Below are 20,531 nucleotides of genomic sequence, written 5' to 3'. Positions count from 1 at the left end.
TGTTGTGCACTTTCTTCACGACATTGCCGTTAGTTTAATCGCAGACAGACTGGATGTTTTGTAGCACTACTGAAAAATGATCTGCCATCAATATTGCATTCTGCAGTAGTTTATGTTAGGCCTTTATTCTTTTTTAAATGTGGTAATGTACTTGTCTGGTTTATGTATCGTGTGATAACCTATACTGTGAAATAGACACCGATCGCGTATTATTTCGGAAATACTTCAATAATTCATGGAGTAACAGCTAGCGATCCACTGTTATATAAGCTCAGCTGAGAAATAAGCTCAGCTGAGAAAAACATATTGGCTGATGCAGGACTGTTATTGAACAATGAGACTTTGCCAACTCTTCGAAATGGCGTGCATGTGGATAGTCCAGAAAACACAGAGCAGCCCCTTTCACGAATGAATTGCCACAACATTAGTGCTTTCTTTGTATATGCACACCTTCAGGTTGTTATGTACTATGGCCTCTTTTAAGGCCATAGAGCTATTTAAGATATTTTGCTACTGTCGTATTTGACTCTATTATTAACTGCGTCTGCATGCTTTACATTTTCTCTCATGTATCACTCAGTTGCTGGTAAGTGCCTATTTTGACTAGACATTTTCCACCCACTATGTAGCAAATGGGTTCAGACACATTCACAGCTGAGTCACATTTCCATATTGTCATTCATTGGTACTCTGTCACACATTATAACTGATCTGGCACTCTTTGGCAGCACCTGGCCTTTCCATCATTAAACTCCATACATCATCATCATCATCATCAATATGTTGGCTAAGGTGAGTATCGGTAAGCGAATTGCAATTATTGAACACCGAGTTCTTTAACAGCTATTGTCTGTAGGTGTTCTCAGATAACACTTCTAGAGTAAATGAATGCATCATGTGTCTCCTTTGAGCAGGTCTCTTATTAGTAGGAAACGGTAATTGTTATTCACACGGACTTTATTTACAGTTCACAGTTTTCAGCAGCATTCGATGCGGCTGATGCAACACACTTGAAATGCCAAACATACCGCACACTTCCATGATGTTTGATGTGTTGAGGAGCAGAGAAAGTAGCATTTTGGCAGCGAGAGGTCGTCATGGACACCACGCTTCCAAAATGGTGAAGGGAAAAATGAGACCTTTCATTCTTGCATAGCTGATGTAAAATGCCCTACATGCCGCTTGCTCCTCCAATTCGAGAGGCAAGCAGCCTTATCATACTTGGACCAACGGGCAATTTGAGAGATCTGCCACTGTGGGCAGTGGTCAGAACTTTGTCGCTTCACTGTTCAAATCGTGTCTTTCTATTGCTGGTAGGTGACTGGATCTGCGAAGGGCAACCGCAGGCGATTCATCACTGATGAAGCCATTTTTTTCTGTTACGATGGATGTGTCAGCAGGCCTTTCTTGCTCAACTTCTGCCGACTCATCACACTGCTGTCGTGCAAAGTTCACAAAGACCTGAAATATTTGCGAAGGGGTTAGTACAGGAGTAGAAACCATTGAATCAAAATGATGTTTCTTGCAAACCGCAAGAATAATAGGTGCGAAACTATATTGCAGAAGTACAGTTCGTTATTAATGTGCAAACAACATTATTTTTTAAAAACTTAATCTTGTATTGTCTAAAAAAATTAATGCAGTTGCTTTCGTTCTATTTATTTGTTCAATAACTTATACAGTATTACAGCAAAGGTACACTAGGCAAAAACAGAAGCCTCGTTACACAATCGTTGCCCCAACTCTTGCCATCCCAGACCCAAACCAACCATTTCATGCTCTGAGCTGTGTGGTAGTGTTGAACCAGTTGTTGGCAGTTTCCAGCCAAACCCATGCTGTTCATCCTTTAGCCCTAGTCCTACTGCTAAGTGGCTGATCATAGCCACCTCATTTAAAAGAATACTGAAGCAAATTTGTAAAAATTGATGAAAACCGCAAAATCCTACATGGGAAATGCCACTATTCTGACAGAGTTAATTTCACATATTTCTGAACAGCTGGCTGTATTTTGGCTGGATGAAATGTGACATGCACCCTCCAAGCACTTCGGAAATGCTTGCAGGGTGCACGTATTCCTGTCCTCTTCTTCCCTTTCTCCACCTCTCCTTTCATTCTGCTCTCCCCCTTCCACAAAAGCAGTGATGCCTTGCCGCAGCAGGGCATTCCCTGCTGTTGTGGTTCTGGGAGTCTTAATGAGAGCCGAGTGGGTGTAGAGACACGGACGACAGCTGGGACTGTTGGGATGCCTGTTTCCTATGAGGGTAACACCACCAAAGACACCCCCTCTAGTTCACGGCATGGTCACCAGATGCGATACTTTGTAAAAAACTAATTAAATTAGTTATTTTTCTATAGTTTCTGTCTTAAATGAAGGCTGTGTTTATTGATTTAAACACCCTCTCTTTCAGTATGGCTGAAAATCTTGGCGGCAAAAATTATGTTCGGCGTCCCTTTAAGAACAACACCACTTTGCGGTATTCATCAATGACGCACTTGAGCATGTTGAATGTGAGGACATGGCATGAAAGATCTGACAGCCTGTCTAAATTACTTTCAATGAAGTGCTTTCTCCACCTCATTTAAAGTGTAAGTGAACCACTTACGACTGGAAAAGTGACAAACGCAAGGCATGCGAGTCCTTACCTGATCTAACGTCGTCTGAGACACGGAAAAGTCTAAGATGCTCAAATCACTGCTGTTCTTTTCTAAGAATTTAAACACAGAGGAAAGCGATGTTTGCTTCGAAGGTAGGCTGAACTCCATGATGTTGAAGTGTTGTGCCTGCAGAGGAGACAAAATGCAGTGAGAAAAAATTAAAATCTATGACTCAATGATGTACCTCGAGCACGAGCTGGCTTTGACACAGAAGTTTCAACATGTCCTTTACGATATTTAGGAAAAGGAAGTACTGAGATAGTACTTATTCTAATATTTATCTATTGACTGTCACATTGTTAGCCCCACCGCGGTGGTCTAGTGACTAAGGTATACTCGGCTGCAGACCCGCGGGTTGCGGGATCGAATCCCTGCTGTGGCGGCTGCATTTCCGATGGAAGCGGAAATGTTGTAGGCCCATGTGCTCAGATTTGGGTGCACGTTAAAGAATCACAGGTGGTCGAAATTTTTGGAGCCTTCCACTACGGCGTCTCTCATAATCACATGGTGGTTTTGGGATGTTAAGCCTCACAAATCAATCATCAAATCATCAGTCACATTGTTACTTTATATGTGCTGCTCCAAATTATGTAAAAGTTAGCTTTTGTCTCCTCTAGCTCATTCTTAGTTACTCAGCCTGCATTGAAACTCCATATATCTTGATCCATACCTTTAGTGATGCTGCGGGGAAGTGAGTAATTAGACATTTAATTGCTTGCTTCCAGTCCTTGACATTTTCAGCCATGCGTATTGTGACGGTAAATCCTGCTCCAAACCTGCAGAGAAGATATTTTGTTGATGTAGATCCAGAATTGCTAATGACTGAAAAGAATTACTAGCACATGAAAAATGCTAACATATGTACCACATGTGCAAGGACAAACTGCTTTTGTTGTGGCTTTACTTTCGACTAAATGTCTGCTCTTGTGGTACTCATTAGCTGTGAGCAAAGAATATTGCATTTAGAGATTTGAAAGAAAGAGTTGGACCAGACAAATAAGAATACTATTAATTGTACACAGATGTAAATATGGTCTTATTCGTCACATCAGTAAGTGATAAAGATATGCTTACAATAATATCAAATTAATGATGCATATTTTTGGGCCATATTCAACTTCATTATGGAATTTCACTAGGGTTGACGTGAAGTGTGATTGGATAAACTGTACAATACGTCAAAAGTGATTTTATTTTCTGCTTTTATTTTTCTTGCCTTGTGTAGTTGCACTGATTCAATTAAAACTAGGAGTTTATTTTTTCTTCGTAAAAATAAATTATTACAAATATTAACATTAATGTCTCCCCTTGAGTCATCGCTCCAAGAGGGACAATGAAAAACACTAAAAACTTCTCACGCTCTCTGGTTGCTTTCACAGTTATTGTTCGTAGTTATCTGACTACAATGCTCAGGAAACGACTAAGAGTTGCATAAGATGCAATTTTTTTGGTCCTTGGTTCAGTTGGTGAATTTATTTTTGGGCATTCAAGAAGAAAACATATTAATCCAAAATAAAATATTAAAGGTGCCCAAACTCTATACATATAAACTATGCCTTGAAATTATACGGCAGGTTAAGTCTGACAAACAATCCTTCCAGACTAAATACAGTGTGAAAATGATAGGCTATAATTTAAGAAATAGTTTTTTGTCTACACCACATAGTAGAACAAAGTACGGGAAACAAAAACTGGCTGTGCAAATTCCTAACCTCCTCAATAACTATACCTTTATCATGGATCTCCTCAAATCTAGAATCAGGAAGCAAGCATATAAAAAAAATTAAAAAATTATTATTTTCAGAGGACTAAAGCAAATAAAAGAATAATATAGTTGTGTATCAAATGTTATGTACTGTTTTGATTTTCTTTCTTTTTATCTGCTCACATGTGGCTTGTGAGCCGTACAAGTTGTTCCTAGTTCTTTATTTTTGTGTATTAGTATAATGCAATTTTCTTTTCCCGCTCAAGAGTTGTGCATGCACATTTTTTGTTAAAACTGTGATCATGTTAGTGCTACATAACTGTGTAACATTGAGCTGAGGTGTATTATCTGATTTTTCTGTACCCTTTTATATTTGTAAATGCCTTTTCCTACTGCTGCTGCTGTATGGGTGGCATGGCCCAGCCAGGCAATGTTTGCCCTTCGCCGTGTCTCCTTGGACAATTCTGTATTTGTTTCTAATAAACTAATAAAAAAAGAAAGTAAAAAAAAACACCTGGACTCAGCAAGAAGACAACACGAGCACCAACTTTCAACCGACATTGTTGTTCACTAAAAAGCAGGCCTAGTAGCCACGTAACCCTTCACTGCGCAGAGTACAAATATGCACCATGTGTTGTCTTCGCGGCGTCGTTGAAGCACATGAGACGTTGTAGTAGAAGAATAATTTAATAAACTCCCATGAAACGCTGAAGCTACACAAGCTACAACCGCCACACAGGCGAAACGCACGTGAGTGTCTCTGAAATGTCGCCGTCCTCTTTCATTAGCTACTTCAGGGCATGTGCATCTAGTGCATGCTCTCGCTATTTTTCAACGAGCTGCTGTACTATTTCAACACGGTGGTCGAACAAGGTAGCTGAGGCTTTTTTCATTGCAATTTTAGGTGATAAATGCATAAGCCACTCATCTTTATCCCTATCTGACAAGAAACTAGGTTTTCTGGCATCAGGGCTGTAAAAAAGAAGTGAAATTGCTGATTATGTTTATATAGTTTTTGTGTTGTTGGACGGAGTCGTTGTGCATGACCAACTGTTTTCATGTAGTATGCATGTTCTCTTTCCGAAAAAATAAACGTCAGCTAAAAGATAGCGTCAGTGTAGTCTTCTTGCTGTGTGAACGCGTTTCTTTTGTGCTATTTTACAACGCATTACCACCCAGCTCGGCTTTCCGTACTACTTCAGAACGTTTCATCTTCTTTTTCTTGTTTCTACTGCCACAGCAGTTCCACTCAATCTGTGGTCATCGACTGCTCTGCTGTGTTGTATATTTCGTTCTTGACTCTTGGAGCTACTCACTTGTGTTTGAGATACTGTGGGCTTCCTATACAGCACAGTTGTCCATTCACCATGATTGCGAGCCTTGAACAAAGTAAGTCGCATTCGGCCATGCTGCATCGATGATGAGAAGTGAAAAAAATTTGAAAATTTTACGCTGGAGCTTCTCAAAACAATTCTGTAATGCAGTCCAACAATAATCACATTTCATAGGTGTCATTATTCTCCAAATATATGTTTATACTGAGAGATGGACTTTTTTCACTTTCTGCTTTGCGGAAATATTTGAGATGGGGCGCATTACTGCAATACTCACTTTCTTGTTTGCGAATAAAAGGTGCACCATGGATTTTAAAAAGTTGTGGCACATGGGTTTTAGACTAATACTTAGGAGAATCTTTGTAGATACACTTTTTGCATGTGGCTCACTAAAGAGCCCATCAGTTGTTTGCTTGTACATACTGGTGCAAACCTTGACTATGAATCGCACTCTGCAAATCCGTGCATTGGACTTATTAAGCTTTTTATTAAATCGTATCCACCGTGGCCTTTTGGATCTCCAAATCATAAGCGTGGGCAGGGTTCTCCGAGGCGAAAGTTATTCATAGCACCTCCTCTCCCTATTAATTAAGTCAACATATAAGACAGACTCTATGCCTCCCTCGTTAGGAGGTCAGCCGGCCCCCTCCTCCCCCGCACATGCCTATGCCCATAATGAATTGTGAAATTACTTTGCTAACAGTTAAATATCATAGCACCTAAAGGCAACACTGCCAAACAACTTGCATAAGTTTAACATATTCAAAGCTTTTATTTATTTATAATAGGAAAAATAAATTAAACTCGATTGTTGCTTATTATGTGCAAGGGTTCTAGCTTTATTAACTATAATTTTAAAGCTGATGGATAATCTTGTTTAGTCCCACTTATACTGCACTAAGTGCAGATGCTCATGCTCATATAATGTTTCAACTAGAAGCATCATGCAAATTGCTGCAAGTGAAAATGTCCAAATATCTTGCCTGTGTGATGTTAGCAAGACGGATCGCTTTTCTTGGATGGCTTCAGAAACATTAGACCAAACCAGTCTACGAGTAACAGGATCCATTCCACTTGTTGGCTCGTCCTGGAATTCAGTGAAATAAACTTGAGAAATAATGTCTTACCTACCATAAAAATTTTGGTGCTCTCAAAAGTAGGGTAAACCAATAAGCTGCTTTTTATGTGACCGCACATTGAGTGTTATGGGCGTGAATCGTGAGCAAAGAATAAAATTGAGCACGCACTCAGCTTTGGGTGTTGCAGCTTATTTCTTGTGCATATTTTATAATTGCACTTTTAGAAACCTGCTAGGCCTCAGCCTTGTCACTGTGTTCACAGTATGTTTGGCTCTTACGTGCTTCTCAGCGCAAGTTTTTCTCAAACTGGGTCAGGAAATCTCAGTACGCGAAATGTTCATTCTGCTGCAGTATATTCGAATCAGTGTACTGACCGCCATACTATTTCTTTTTATTGTATTGCAAAACACCTTTTACAAAACAGCTGCCTTCTTTAACATTTACTATGTGCCAATCACACCTGAACAAAACCCAGCTCAGTTCGTATAACTTGTGCTGTGGCCTGTCACTTTAGGTGGAATCAATAACATAAACAAAAGGCAGTATGTGTATTGCAAAGATAACTGATTATGCGAAGGAAACTAACCAAGAGCACGATTTGTGGATTCCCGAGCATTGCGATGGCTGTACAGACTTTTCGTCTTGTGCCACGGCTGAGTGTTCCCACTTTGTAATTGGCATGAGCAGAAAGCTGGAACCTTGCGAGGGCTTCCTCAACAACCTGCAAATAACATTAATTGTTGTAAACATTGCATAATCCGTGATGTAAAATATTTGAAAGAATGGGAAGCAGAAAAAAAAAATCGATCGGCATTGTTTTGGAAAGTAGTAGTGTATTGAGAAAGTGCACACTAGAAAGTTCTGAAGGCTATGTGAAGATGTCTGCATTGATAAAGTTATGTGTTTAAATGAAGAGTTGCCCAGAAACGCTACCCATTAGCAATTGTGTAGTAGTTCCCTTGAAAAAAAGGTTATGTCAATTCGGATTAGCTGCAATGGTGTCATGATGAGTCTGTGCGCTGTTTGACATATATATTGGCACAGCACCGCACATCCAAATATCTTGTACAGGCATTCAAGCTGTTATAATTCGTGGTGTTTCTGGATGTTATGTCTTGTTTAAAGCTCAAATTATGCAAGTTCTCTAAGCTTACTTATGCTATCAACTACAACTGCATCTACACATTGTGAAATGCAGCTTTTACTTCTGAATATATGGCTTTATTAAATTGCTGGTTGCTACACTTGTGTTTAGTGGATACATTGTTCACTTTGGTCCACTGTACACAAGAGCCACAAGAGGTGAGCCAATAGAGCTCAGTACTGTCTACAGTGGCAGTCTTTTCACTTAGCAGTTGTGTGGCTTATACAAGCTGTGCACACCCTCACTATCACAGAGAAGCGTTAGTTTTCGGTTTCTTTCTTGCACTGGCAGTATAGTCGCTGAAGAATAAGGCAATCACCTCCTGGATCTCACTCTTTGGTATCCCACGCATCATGGAGTAAATCACGAGGTGCTCCTTTGGAGACAGCAAGTCGTCAAGTGCATCAGCTTGGGGACAGTAGCCCACCAGCTGTGTGCCTTTTGCAAACACTTTGTCCAATCTGTAAGCAATGTTGTTCTCAGTTCAGAATATGTTTAAACCACACATGTCAATTTATGCATCGTGTGTGTTCTAAGCAGGGCTACCTTGTATCTTGAACGAGGGTGGTTCCCTGTGTAGGCTGAAGCTGTCCAGTTAAGATGCGAAACAAGGTTGTCTTTCCAGCTCCATTTACACCGAGGAGTCCAAAGCACTGGGATAACATGATTAAAAATTGATGAAATTGAATAGTATACAACATTGCTTCTGTTATAGAACTGTTTCTTATGTATGTTAGAACAGTAAAGTAGGTTGTAATATTCGAAATCAGCTTAGCATCAGATAATTGTAACAAAAAACTGTGAAATTAATCTCGTATATCTAATACAGCTATAAGCACATTTAGTTTTAGTATCTAAGGGAATAAGTACTGATAGACTACTGTACTATAGTAATATACAAGTACATTACTAAATCATACGTCATTATTACAAAGCCTCGTGCACCAGGTAAATAATTTATCACGCTCCATATCAGTGATGAACTTGTATTTAGTACTTGTTGATGTCAATAGAAGTGATTTTAAATTTAGTGCTTTGTTACATTCAGTACGATACAAAGAACTTTATTTAAAGATCTGGAGAAGTGTCACCCTTTAGGGCAACACTGCGGGCCGCTCTCACGTCTAGACGGTTAGACCTAACCTAACCGCTGCATCGCAGGCCCTCTGAACACCTCTGAGTTGATGCTGATATTCCGAGCTTTTGAGGACCGAGCAACGTTTCTGCTCGCACATTCCCCCGTAGCAATGCGACTTGAAGTGACTTTGAAATAGACAGTGCATCAAAGTGAGATTCGGATAAAAATTAGTCTAACATCCTGACAGTCATCTCCAGTGGTTTCGTGAGATTTCTGTGTGGTGGAGGAATTACCCTTCTTTCCAGATAGAAGTGTTTTGTGAATTCGTTAAACGTGAATAAAGTTTCTTGGAACTCTTGCACCCTGCACTGTGGCAAGGCTTCTCCTACACGGAGAGTTAGTATGCGTGCTTGGGAGTTGGCATTGTCGTTCGGGTTGGTGAGTGAGTAGAAAGTTTGGCCTAGGTGTGCTGGGAACCAAGTGATTGTGTACATAGTTACATTCAGTAATCAATTTTAATAATTTTTGCTATAACCATGTTCATGATATTGATGCGTTACTTATTTTTTGCTTGTAAGTAATATAATAATATTTTAATACTGTGACGCAGCTAGTAAACAATGCCATCTTGTGTTCATATGATTAGTATGATGCTTACCTCGCCTTTTGGTATGCCAAATGAGACATTGTCCACCGCTTTGTGTTGTCTTTGATAAACCTGTGCCGAAAGCAACTGTGTTAATAGAGCACCTATGATTGTAAGTGAATGAAAAGTAGAAAATGACAGCATTTCTAGGTGTTTGCCTGAATAGAGCGATGTCACAACTTCTGTTTCACCTTATACGATGATGCTAGACGTATATCATTGTATCATTGTCATGTGCGCTGAAAAAGTCAATTTTCTGTGAGCACATGTGCAGATGTTTGGCAAAGAAATGATCGCGTTTTTTGCGCACCAAAAATACTGGGTGTTCTCACTATTATGTGAACATAGGAAAGACACAGCATAATGCAACCTGTCATGAAGATACCAGGTTAACATAAAACAAGGGAAGAAACTCTTCAAATAATGTACAAATGAAATGATATGATCCTTATTTACATGCACCCAATGGACTGTTGCTGTTTATAATAAGTGAGCAAGCATTTTTTACTCGTTATTACCCCTCAACCTGCAACGCAGCAGAGGGTGCTAAGAATTTCTATATCCGGACAGGCCGCCATTGGAACCTGAACTTGGCAACGTTCAACGCTAGAACCTTATCTAATGAGGGAAGTCTAACTGTACTATTCGAGGAGCTAGAGGGTGTTGAATGGGATATGATAGGGCTCAGTGATGTTAAGAGGACAGATGAGGCCTATACGGTGCTTCAGAAAGGGCACATCCTTTGCTATCGGGGCTTGGATGAAAAAAGAGAACTGGGAGTGGGGTTCCTAATTCACAGAAACATAGCTGGCAACATAGAGGAATACTATAGCATTAATGAAAGGGTGGTAGGTATCGTAATTAAACTGAATAAGAGATACAAGATGAAGGTGGTACAGGCCTATGCACTTACAACCAGCCATGATGACGCTTCAGTTGAAAGCTTCTCTGAAGACGTGGAATTGGCAATGAGTAAGGTAAAAACACAGTATACTATACTGATGGGAGACTTTAATGCAAAGGTAGGGAAGAAGCAGGCTGGAGACCAGGTAGTAGGAGATTATGGCATCGGTACTAGAAACGCCAGAGGAGAGCTACTAGTAGAATTTGCAGAACGCAATAATTTACGGATTTTGAATACCTTCTATCGAAAACGAGGAAACCACAAGTGGACATGGAGGAGCCCTAATGGCGAACATAAAAACGAAATAGACTTTCTAATGTGTGCACACCCAGGCATCGTGCAGGATTGTGAAATAGTTGGCAAGGTACGATGCAGTGACCATAGAATGGTACGGTCTCGAATTCGCCTAGACTTGAAGAAGGAACGACAGAAACTGATACGCAAGAAGCCAATCAATGAACTAGCACTGAGAGGGAAAGTACAGGAATTCAGAGTCTCGCTTCGGAACAGGTACTTGGCTCTTAGTGAGGAAACCAACCTTAGCGTAGATACAATGAATGATAATCTGACGTGTCATTATGGAGTGTGCAGTGGAAGTTGGAGGCAGGGTAGTTAGACAGGACAGTGGCAAGCTTTCCCAGGAAACGAAGAATCTCATTAGGAAGGGTCCAATCATGAAAGTCTCAAGTACAACAGACAAAACAGAACTGGCAGAGCTTTCGAAGTTGATTAATAGGCGTAAGGTATGCGATGTAAGAAAGTATAACATAGAGAGAATTGAACACGCTCTGAAAAACGGAGGAAGCGTCAAAGCAGTGAAGAGGAAACTTGGGATAGGCAAAAATCGGATGTACGCACTAAGGAACAAAGAAGGCAAAATAACTACCAACATGGATAGGATAGTTAAAATAACGGAGGAGTTTTACAGAGATCTGTACAGTAGCCGGGACAACCACGACCTTAATACTATAAGAACTAGCAGTAACCCAGATGATGCCCCACCAGTAATGATAGAAGAAATCAGAAAAGCTTTGGAGAGCATGCAAAGAGCCAAAGCTGCTGGTGAGGATCAGGTAACATCAGATCTGCTGAAAGATGGAGGATAGAGTGTGTTAGAAAAACTAGCCACTTTGTTTACGAGGTGTCTCCTGATGGGAAAAGTACCAGAGTCTTGGAAGAATGCTAACATCATCTTAATACATAGGAAAGGAGATGACAAGACTTGAAGAATTACAGGCCGATCAGCTTGCTCTCTGTAGTATATAAGCTATTTACAAAGGTAATTGCTAACAGATTAAAGAAAACATTAGAATTCAATTAACCAAAGGAACAAGCAGGACTTCGAACAGGCTACTCAACAATCGACCACATTCATACTATCAATCAGGTAATAGAGAAATGCTCAGAATATAACCAACCACTATACATAGCCTTCATAGATTAGAAGAAGGCAACTGATTCAGTAGAAATATCAGCCGTCATGCAGACACTGCGGAATCAAGGCGTCGATGAAGTATATATAAACATCCTGGAAGAAATCTACAGGGGATCAACTGCTACCATAGTGCTTCATAAAGAAAGCAACAGAATACCAATCAAGAAGGGTGTAAGGCAGGGGGACACAATCTCCCCAGTGCTATTTACCGCGTGCTTACAGGAGGTTTTCAGAGGCCTAGAATGGGAACAGTTAGGAATAAGATTTAATAGAGAGCACCTTAGTAACCTGCGCTTCGCCGATGACATTGCATAGCTGAGTAACTCAGGGGACGAATTGCAACTCATTATTACGGAGTTAGACAAGGAGAGCAGAAAGGTGGGTCTTAAAATGAATCTGCAGAAAACGAAAGTAATGTACAGCAACCTCGGAAGAGGGCAGCGCTTCGAGATAGGTAATAGTGCACTTGAAGTTGTAAAAGACTATGCCTACTTAGGGCAGGTAATAACCGCGGAGCCGAACCACGAGACTGAAGTAACTAGAAGAATAAGAATGGGGTGGAGCACATTTGGCAAGCACTCTCAAGTTATGACAGGTAGATTGCCACTATCCCTCAAGAGGAAGGTATATAACAGCTGTATCTTGCCGGTACTAAGCTACGAAGCAGAAACCTGGAGACTTACAAAGAGGGTTCAGCTTAAATTGAGGATGATGCAGAGAGCAATGGAAAGAAAAATGGTAGATGTAACCTCAAGAGACAAGAAGATGGCAGAGTGGATTAGGGAACAAACGGGGGTTAAGGTTATCATAGTCGAAATCAAGAAGAAATAGACATGGGTCGGGCACGTAGCGCGTAGACAAAATAACCGCTGGTCATTAAGGGTAACTAACTGGATTCCAGAGAAGGCAATCGGGTTAGGGGGAGACAGAAAGTTAGGTGGGCAGATGAGATTAAGAAGTTTGTGGGTATAAATTGGCAGCAGCAAGCACAAGACCGGGTTAACTGGTGGAACATGGGAGAGGCCTTTGTCCTGCAGTGGACGTAGTCAGGCTGATGATGATGATGATTACCCCTCCCAGTAAAAGATTGAGACCTTTGCTGCTGTTGTATGGATGGTCATGTTGAAGAATATAACTTTTCTAGTCCACCCTAGAAAACAAAAATTGTCCAGTATGATATACATCTACATTTAATTTTTTTGAAGAAGTAACTTAATTCCCAAATCAGCTCGTACGCTTCAGGGAAGGGTAGAATTTTCACTAGATCTACAGTTGTTATAATATGAAAGTTTAGGGTTTCATGTCCCAAAACTATGATATGATCGTGAGAGACCTCATAATGAAGGGTTCTGGAAACTTGAACACTTGATGTTTCTTGCACCAGAATCTATCTACATTTGCAGAGACAAAAAAATGTTGACTAGAATACTGTTAAATTGGCAGTAGCACTTGTTTAATTACTAAATGTAGCAGTTGCAGCACAATGCACAATATCAACGGTTGGCGATTGACCTGATCTCATGAAAAATTTATACACACTGTAATGATATCAAAGAAAAGTATGCTTGCGCTTTTTTAAGCTCACTCTTGTGCCTACTAATATAGCGTTTTTGCTACCATAAGTGTGGAACCCAGCTACTCAAGACTAGAAGTGGTTATGTGGCCATCACCTTTACGACATCCAGCACTCTCAACACATCATTCTTGCCACTGTCACCATTCGCACGCATTTTTTCCGCTGTAACATCCGTGTCTTCAGGCACCTTGGATTGTCTTTGAGTCCTGAAATGAATATATAGCGATTTCTCTGAACCAGAAACTTGTAAACCTGGGTATTCTGTCATTCATGCTCTTATTTTTTTCATGAATTGCATCAACTTCCTGAGAAGCAACTGTGTAATACAAAATTGTTATAGGCTCTCATTGTAATGAACATGAATAATAATTGGCTGTAACATTGTAAATATAAGGTTTCTTTTTAAAATAACATTTTAAATAGTGTGTGCCTATAAAGGGATATGAGATGCAATAGAATTATTTTTGTGTTGGTTGTTATTTCAATAATGTTTCTTCTTACTCTCAATACTGGCTTTCAAGCAGTTACTATTTGGTAGAAAATGTTTAACAATATCTGGCGGCTAAATGAAAGCACATGCTTGCTTTTATGAATGCTGTCTCAATAACCGAACTCCATTAACAAGTAATATAGGTACTACTGCTTAAATAAAGAGGTGAGCCTTATCATTTCGGTCTAGCATTGTATGCCTGTCACACAAATATGCCTTGGCTGCACAATATGCCTGATAGATTGTTTTTCATTTTGATAGGCTTGTTTTGTCCACTCATCACTCCTCTTTCAGATCTCTTTCTCGCTGTATTTGAAATTGGCTCCCCTTTTTTTTTCTATATTAATTAGGAGTAAATATTAACACTCCTTGACGACACATTATTTAACTGTAGTGCTCATTGAGATGCTTGCACACTCAAACTTCGTTATATGAAGCCAGATATAACAAAACACCGGCTATAGTGAAGTAAATGAAAAAAAGTTTTACAACTGATGTACTGTTGAAATTAAACCTTTACAACAAATTTCCAGCTATATCGAACCAATTTTTGTGTGAGATGTAACTTTGTTATAATGGGGTTTGAGCCTATATGAACTAAAGCTGTGTGCTGCCACATCTACAGCAAACAAAAATGAAAACGGAAACTTAAAAAGATGTGGGCTAGTCTATTAGATGGTGTTACTAATATGAAACAGCACTGGAATACTGCTGTCATTTGGCATCACTGTCTTTGTTCAAAACATTGTTTCATGGTCGTGCATTTTTCACCTGTTGGTAAGTGACGCAATGCCATATCTGGAAGGCTTTATGGCTACCTTATTCCCTCTCACATATAACAAAACAGTTGCACGTATGCTACAAGGAGACATGCTACAAAGCTCTTGCCGAACATGTTCAGCACACTTTCACACTTCTTGCATGCTGTGTAGCAACACTAGATACGTATGGAACCACTGTTACTTTGCCACTTTTTCAGAGCTAGCGTCTCTTTCCACCTTGCTGCTAGCTTATATTTCTCAAAAGGGGCTGCTACCATTGTATACTGGGTGGCAGTATTTGTGGGTAAAGTTTATTTTGTTGGTACCTGCAAACCCACTCAACATTGCCATACATGCCACTCTGTGTAAGCACATATTCAAGGCAATCAAGGCCTTTTACTACCATCATAACTTGTCTAAAAGCTATATTTCAAGTTGACAATTCATTCGCAGTACTGTATACTATGATAGATTTTTTTAGTTGCTACTTGTATGGCAGACAATTGTTTTTATGACCTCTGTTGAAGTGAGCAGATGAGAAAGCTTACCTGGAATGCAACGGTGCTTTCAAGTGACACTCTAGAAAGAGGTTGATGCAGAAGAAGACTACTCCGACCAAGAACATGGCATAAAAGTTGTAGTTAAGGACTTCATTGCTGAATGGGTTCTCGTAGGTGTCTTGTCCGTACCGAGCATATATATCAGCCTGAATGTGATTCTTGGCGAGGCTGACAAAGCCGCCTATCAGAGCATACTGTGGGAAAACGAGTGCGGCATTCTGGAGTCCAGTCATGAGTTGACGATTGCCCTGCAAACGGAGTCATAAGATGTGGCTTAGGATAACTCCGCTAAAGCATTAAAGCACAGGCAATAATTGTAAATGCATATGGGAGCACTTTTAGGTCTCTCCCTTGTCAGCTAAAAATTAAGACGCATCGTATTCATGTAGCTGAAAAAAGACTGTGGCTTAGAAATGTGCATAAATATTCATAATTTATGTAAAAAATTGTGGACTTGCCTGCTATGTTCTTACCGCGGCAATTGTTTAATAGTATCGTATCCTTGAATGTACTTACCGAGCTTATCTGGATCATGTTGAGGACAAGCATGACAATTGCTATGTTGAGACCGATGAACAAGTTCACACAGTACAGAACAACAAATGAGATGCTTGCTTCTTTGAATAGCCGTGACAGGCAGTACATGAGAGGTGTGGTACCCCACCTAGAAAGCATTGAACAGCCATTTGTATGCATATATGCAACGGATACGTGTTCACGAAAATTTCGTGCTTAGTAAATGCCGCGGTGCAAAGGACAGGGAAATAGATTGTGCAAGATGATAGGGTGCCACCTAACATTATTTGATTTTCGAATTTTATAAATTGAGTGCTTTTATTTTTGCTGTTTTTTATTATTTGTATTGTAGTGGGAAAAAAACACCCATACAAAGAGATTATATAAACTGATTTATATTTCTCAGCTTAAGAAAAACAAAGATTCTAGAAAGGTTCAGGCATGTGACAGGAATTTTGAAGTACCCTTGATAATAAAATATTTTTGTATTTTTTAATTACGCGAAGTCATGTGTAGAAAGTGAGCAATAGAATTGGAGTTTACCTATACTAGTTATTCAGTGAATACCAAAAATTACTGCCATCATAAGAAAAAGCGTTAGTTAGCAATAACATATGCAAAAACAAATAATAGATAATAGCTGTATATTGGAATTGCCACTCCAGGGCCGCAATTTCGTGAAATTCGGTAGTATCAGCTAGGGTCTAGATAATGATTCATGAAACTACGTTGTGATGTAAAGAGTCATACACTGAACTTCAATATTTTCGAACATTTTATTGCATCTCAGTGGTCCGTATCACTGATCTCACACTGAAAAACCTAATCAAACTAAATTGGCTTAGTTTCGATGTTGATAACATATGACTTGCCATTAAAAACTGGCCTTAATGTTTTTGTGTGGAAAAATTTTTTCGCATTCTGACTGCCACATTCAAGGTAACGATGAGGCTGTAGGTGGGTTCTATTGATAAGTTTTTTTCGGCTGCATCATACTTACCCAAACAGAATCATGAGCAGCAGCACAGCCGGGAAGTTGAGCTTGCTGACGTACACAGGGAGACCAAACGCGATGATGATCAGGGCAGAAAGGGCAACTGTTGCTAGGACAATTCCCATGTCCCAAATAAATGTAGTCGTCCAGTAAAGCAGCGTTCCGACTCCAGAGATGCTCTGAACCTGTTTCTCATCACGTATACGTTCATTCACGACGTAGACTATCACTCGCGATGGAATGAATGCCAAGCCCATGAGCACTACCATGGCAATGCCTACTTCGGCAACGTGTCCAAGTCTGTATAAAGAGAAAGCAGCATGCCATACAAGATTTTGTTGTGAGATGCGAAGCTGGTAAAACACTCGGGGAACATAGCATTTGTTGAAATATAGCACTTGATCCTCTATTAACGAAGCCGGGTATAGCGAAATATAGGTTACAACAAAGTAAATGACGACTGGTTTTGTACTAGACATAGTGTTAGAAAAATACATTTATAACAAATTTTTGGATATAACATACTTCTTTTTTATTAAAGTGCATCTTTGTTATAATGAGGTTTGAGTGTCATGTACAAACTATAAATTGCACGTGTAAAGAAGGTATAAAAGTATGCGAGGTATGATGTAAGATTAACAGTGAAAAAGTGCTTATTGTGATGAAATGTTACAGATGTGAGTGTGCATTGTTTTATTGCAATAAGTAATCCTCTGTTGTGAATAATCTTGAATTATGGTACAACTTTCTGGCTGCTCTTGCTGAATAAGTAGCACCTAGCGGTGAATGTAATCTGTCTTCGATTTCTATGTTGTTATAAATAAATTCATGGTACCTTCACCATGACTTGACAAAAACAGCTGCACAATACCTTATGACCTGTACAGTTGTGCTCATTGTATGGCCATTCTATAAATTTTTGCATATAAAAGTAAATTTGAAGGCGGCACAATTTGTTTGCCTGAAGTGCAAGACAGTACTGATAGCACAAACCGACTTGGAATGCATGACAATAAAACAAACACATGCTTGAAAATTAAAACTGTCTGTGCCTTTGTTGTGCGAGTGACAAATGTTTTAGTACTTTGTGACAAGCTACAGAAAGCTCACAGAATATTTTAGTATAACCACGAACCTTGCACGTAATTATCAAATGTTGCTACCACTGATGCACATATTCCCATTAGTCATGAACTAATGTGCATGATCATAAAAAGTGTGCATGAAGACCTGATCATAAAAAGTGTGCATGAAGACCATAAGATCGAACCCTGGCTGTGGCAAGTTGGAGCGAAATTACTAGAGGCTCTGTAATTAGGTTGAGGTGCATGATAAAGAACCCCAGGTCATTGGAATTTTGAACCCCTCCACTACTGTGACTCTCATAAACATGTCTCCACCTTTGTTTAACAATGTGAAACCCCAGCAATTATTATTATTAATAAATGTCAAAGTTGTATCGTTTCAATCCATGATGCTGCGGGCTCCAGTGGAGGCCAGCTCACAGGTTGAGCTTTCGCAATTTGGAAATAATTTCACTGACATCTAATGTAAAAACATTCACTCCTGCCACATTTAATAAGTGCATTTAAATCATGGCCTCAAAGTGCCTATGTAAATTAATTTTTGACTCCAAGTCTTGAAAAAAAGAAGGTCTTTTATTACGGCTTATGGAACATGGCATGACCAATAGCTTCTTTATCGTGGAAGTGCTTGGTTGCGGTCTAGCAATGCTTTGTACTCGCAAGTGAACTGGAGTAACATTATATAAGCTGAGGGTTCTGTTGATTCACAACTCAATGCCCCTCTTTTTTTTTTCTCGCCACTACAATACAGAATGCACAAAGGCAAGCCACACACACACACACGAGTGCACCACAACAAGAGGGGTATTGTTCGTAAGAATAAAAGGCGAGGGGACGAAGAACGGCGATCCTGTTAGGTTGTTCCACACCCAGCCACACATGCAAGTTAGACATAGAGTAGTAACATGCCAGTGGCATGCACTGGAAAGCATTCACTTACATTGTCTGTTTCCCAAGCTGTTCGGAAGACAAATGAAGAGGGTGGTTGTACACCGTGATCCCTTCAATCAGAAAAATTCATAGGGAAGTTAGTGCCATATCGCAAACCACCAATGTGATTCTAATGAAAAAGCATGCAGTTCCAGTACGATGCCTATTGCTTTTTTATTTTTTTCTTTCATGCATCTATTAGTTGCACGTAACTTAGGTAAATAGCCATCATGACTGCTAAACTTACCCACTCTGGAGGCATTTAGGGGAGACGTGGAGTGGCTGATGGCAGACCTGAGAATGGCGTTGCTGAGTGCATTTTGATATGCAGGCATCGAATGGAAACCTGTGTTGTCGTACCATACTTTCACCTGATTCGTCTCAAAAGTCCAGCCGCCATACCTGCAGTGTTAGGAATTTCATTAAGATGCGCGTGCACTTATCATGATAAAATCCAGTGTAACAAGAATTTTCACCTGCTAGGTGAGCCACTGTACGGTGTACAAAACTAGGCTTCAAATAAAAGGTGACCACTTCTTGATTGCTCCATGAACTGTGCTTGGGTTGCTTATACATCCAAAGTGAATCCTTGTGTTGAGGGCTAGGTTGTTATTTGCTGGATTTTTGTAGGTATACTTAGCAATAGCTACTGTAATATTTACAGAGCTAAACTTGGGCACACACTCTTACGTGTGTACAGACGAGTTATAGTTGAACATAATACATATTTGTGTATTCTCTAAAAGCATTACGTGAGATGAAATTCTGAAGTAGAGGTCTTAAGATCCTGTGTCTTTTAAGACTTAATATTTTCGTAGTTTATGAAATTTAGCATGGCACTGAATCATAGGCACAGTTCGCCTAATTTTATTTAGTATGCCTGTGGTCAATGTTAAGTCATCGTGTACAATTAGTCAAGATGGGAAATTGAGCGAGTTGGTGCAGATTCATTGTGGCTAACAGCGCGAAGACCCAGAGTAGAAGTGAACATAGAGTAGAAGTGGACTTGGCGTGGACATGGCACACTGCCATGTCCACGCCTTGTACTCTATGTCTGGATCTTTGCACTGTTAGCCACAATGTACAATTAGTGTCCATATGTAGCCGACACCACAGAACATTTTCACTTTGAAACTATAGCTAAAAAACTTTGTCATCTTCCTAGAAGCCTTAAACATTACCTTCTTTCTATGAAATCCGGGAATGACGATAAGAGATAGTTTGGTATGTTGAGTCCTGTTACGTTATACACAATGTCAGTGGTTTCTGTCATAATAGTTTGCCCATTTCCCCATCCTTCTTGAGTTTCTGAAGTGTGGCAGGTGTAATGGAGCGCTCCCTTTGGTATTTTCATGGCATTGCTTGCCATGCCAGTTGTGCTCATGCAGTGAGACCTGTGAAAATAGGATAAATATAAGATATGTAAGGGCTTTGATACAAGCATCCAAATAACTTTGTCATTATTGTGCCTGCTTGTTGTGAACAACTTGTCCATATTACAGTACACAGGGTTGGGAGGAAGTTCTCTAGATAGAAGCAGTACTATTTTTAAAATATTCCTTTCACACTTCAAAATATAACCCTTCCATTCCTGTGTAAGCTGTATGAAGTTCAATGTTGATACAGTGAACCAGTATAT

At 39.8% G+C, this 20,531-nt stretch overlaps 1 protein-coding gene and 1 long non-coding RNA gene across 2 annotated transcripts in view; one reads left to right on the top strand and one right to left on the bottom strand.

Moving 5' to 3' along the window:
* Nucleotides 1-20,531, top strand: part of LOC142803685 (uncharacterized) — a 44,241-nt gene that overhangs the window by 6,371 nt on the left and 17,339 nt on the right. The window lies entirely within an intron of this gene.
* LOC119178525 (uncharacterized) overlaps nucleotides 940-20,531 on the bottom strand; it is a 206,808-nt gene continuing 187,216 nt past the window's right edge. Inside the window, exons 69-84 of the mRNA XM_075889229.1 lie at nucleotides 20,074-20,286; nucleotides 19,140-19,294; nucleotides 18,903-18,963; nucleotides 16,884-17,177; nucleotides 15,884-16,031; nucleotides 15,356-15,615; nucleotides 13,651-13,762; nucleotides 9,654-9,713; nucleotides 8,464-8,570; nucleotides 8,237-8,378; nucleotides 7,360-7,494; nucleotides 6,678-6,781; nucleotides 5,677-5,769; nucleotides 3,326-3,431; nucleotides 2,644-2,781; nucleotides 940-1,461 (exon numbers count right to left, since the gene is read on the bottom strand). Coding sequence (XP_075745344.1) covers nucleotides 1,267-1,461; nucleotides 2,644-2,781; nucleotides 3,326-3,431; nucleotides 5,677-5,769; nucleotides 6,678-6,781; nucleotides 7,360-7,494; nucleotides 8,237-8,378; nucleotides 8,464-8,570; nucleotides 9,654-9,713; nucleotides 13,651-13,762; nucleotides 15,356-15,615; nucleotides 15,884-16,031; nucleotides 16,884-17,177; nucleotides 18,903-18,963; nucleotides 19,140-19,294; nucleotides 20,074-20,286 — 2,323 coding nt within the window. The 3' untranslated portion in view covers nucleotides 940-1,266. The remainder of the gene's footprint in view (nucleotides 1,462-2,643; nucleotides 2,782-3,325; nucleotides 3,432-5,676; nucleotides 5,770-6,677; nucleotides 6,782-7,359; nucleotides 7,495-8,236; nucleotides 8,379-8,463; nucleotides 8,571-9,653; nucleotides 9,714-13,650; nucleotides 13,763-15,355; nucleotides 15,616-15,883; nucleotides 16,032-16,883; nucleotides 17,178-18,902; nucleotides 18,964-19,139; nucleotides 19,295-20,073; nucleotides 20,287-20,531) is intronic.

Source organism: Rhipicephalus microplus, chromosome 1 (assembly GCF_043290135.1).
Source record: "Rhipicephalus microplus isolate Deutch F79 chromosome 1, USDA_Rmic, whole genome shotgun sequence".
NCBI lineage: Eukaryota > Metazoa > Arthropoda > Arachnida > Ixodida > Ixodidae > Rhipicephalus > Rhipicephalus microplus.
The sequence above is the reverse complement of the archived record's forward strand: the minus strand, read 5'-3'. Positions and strand labels throughout refer to the sequence as shown.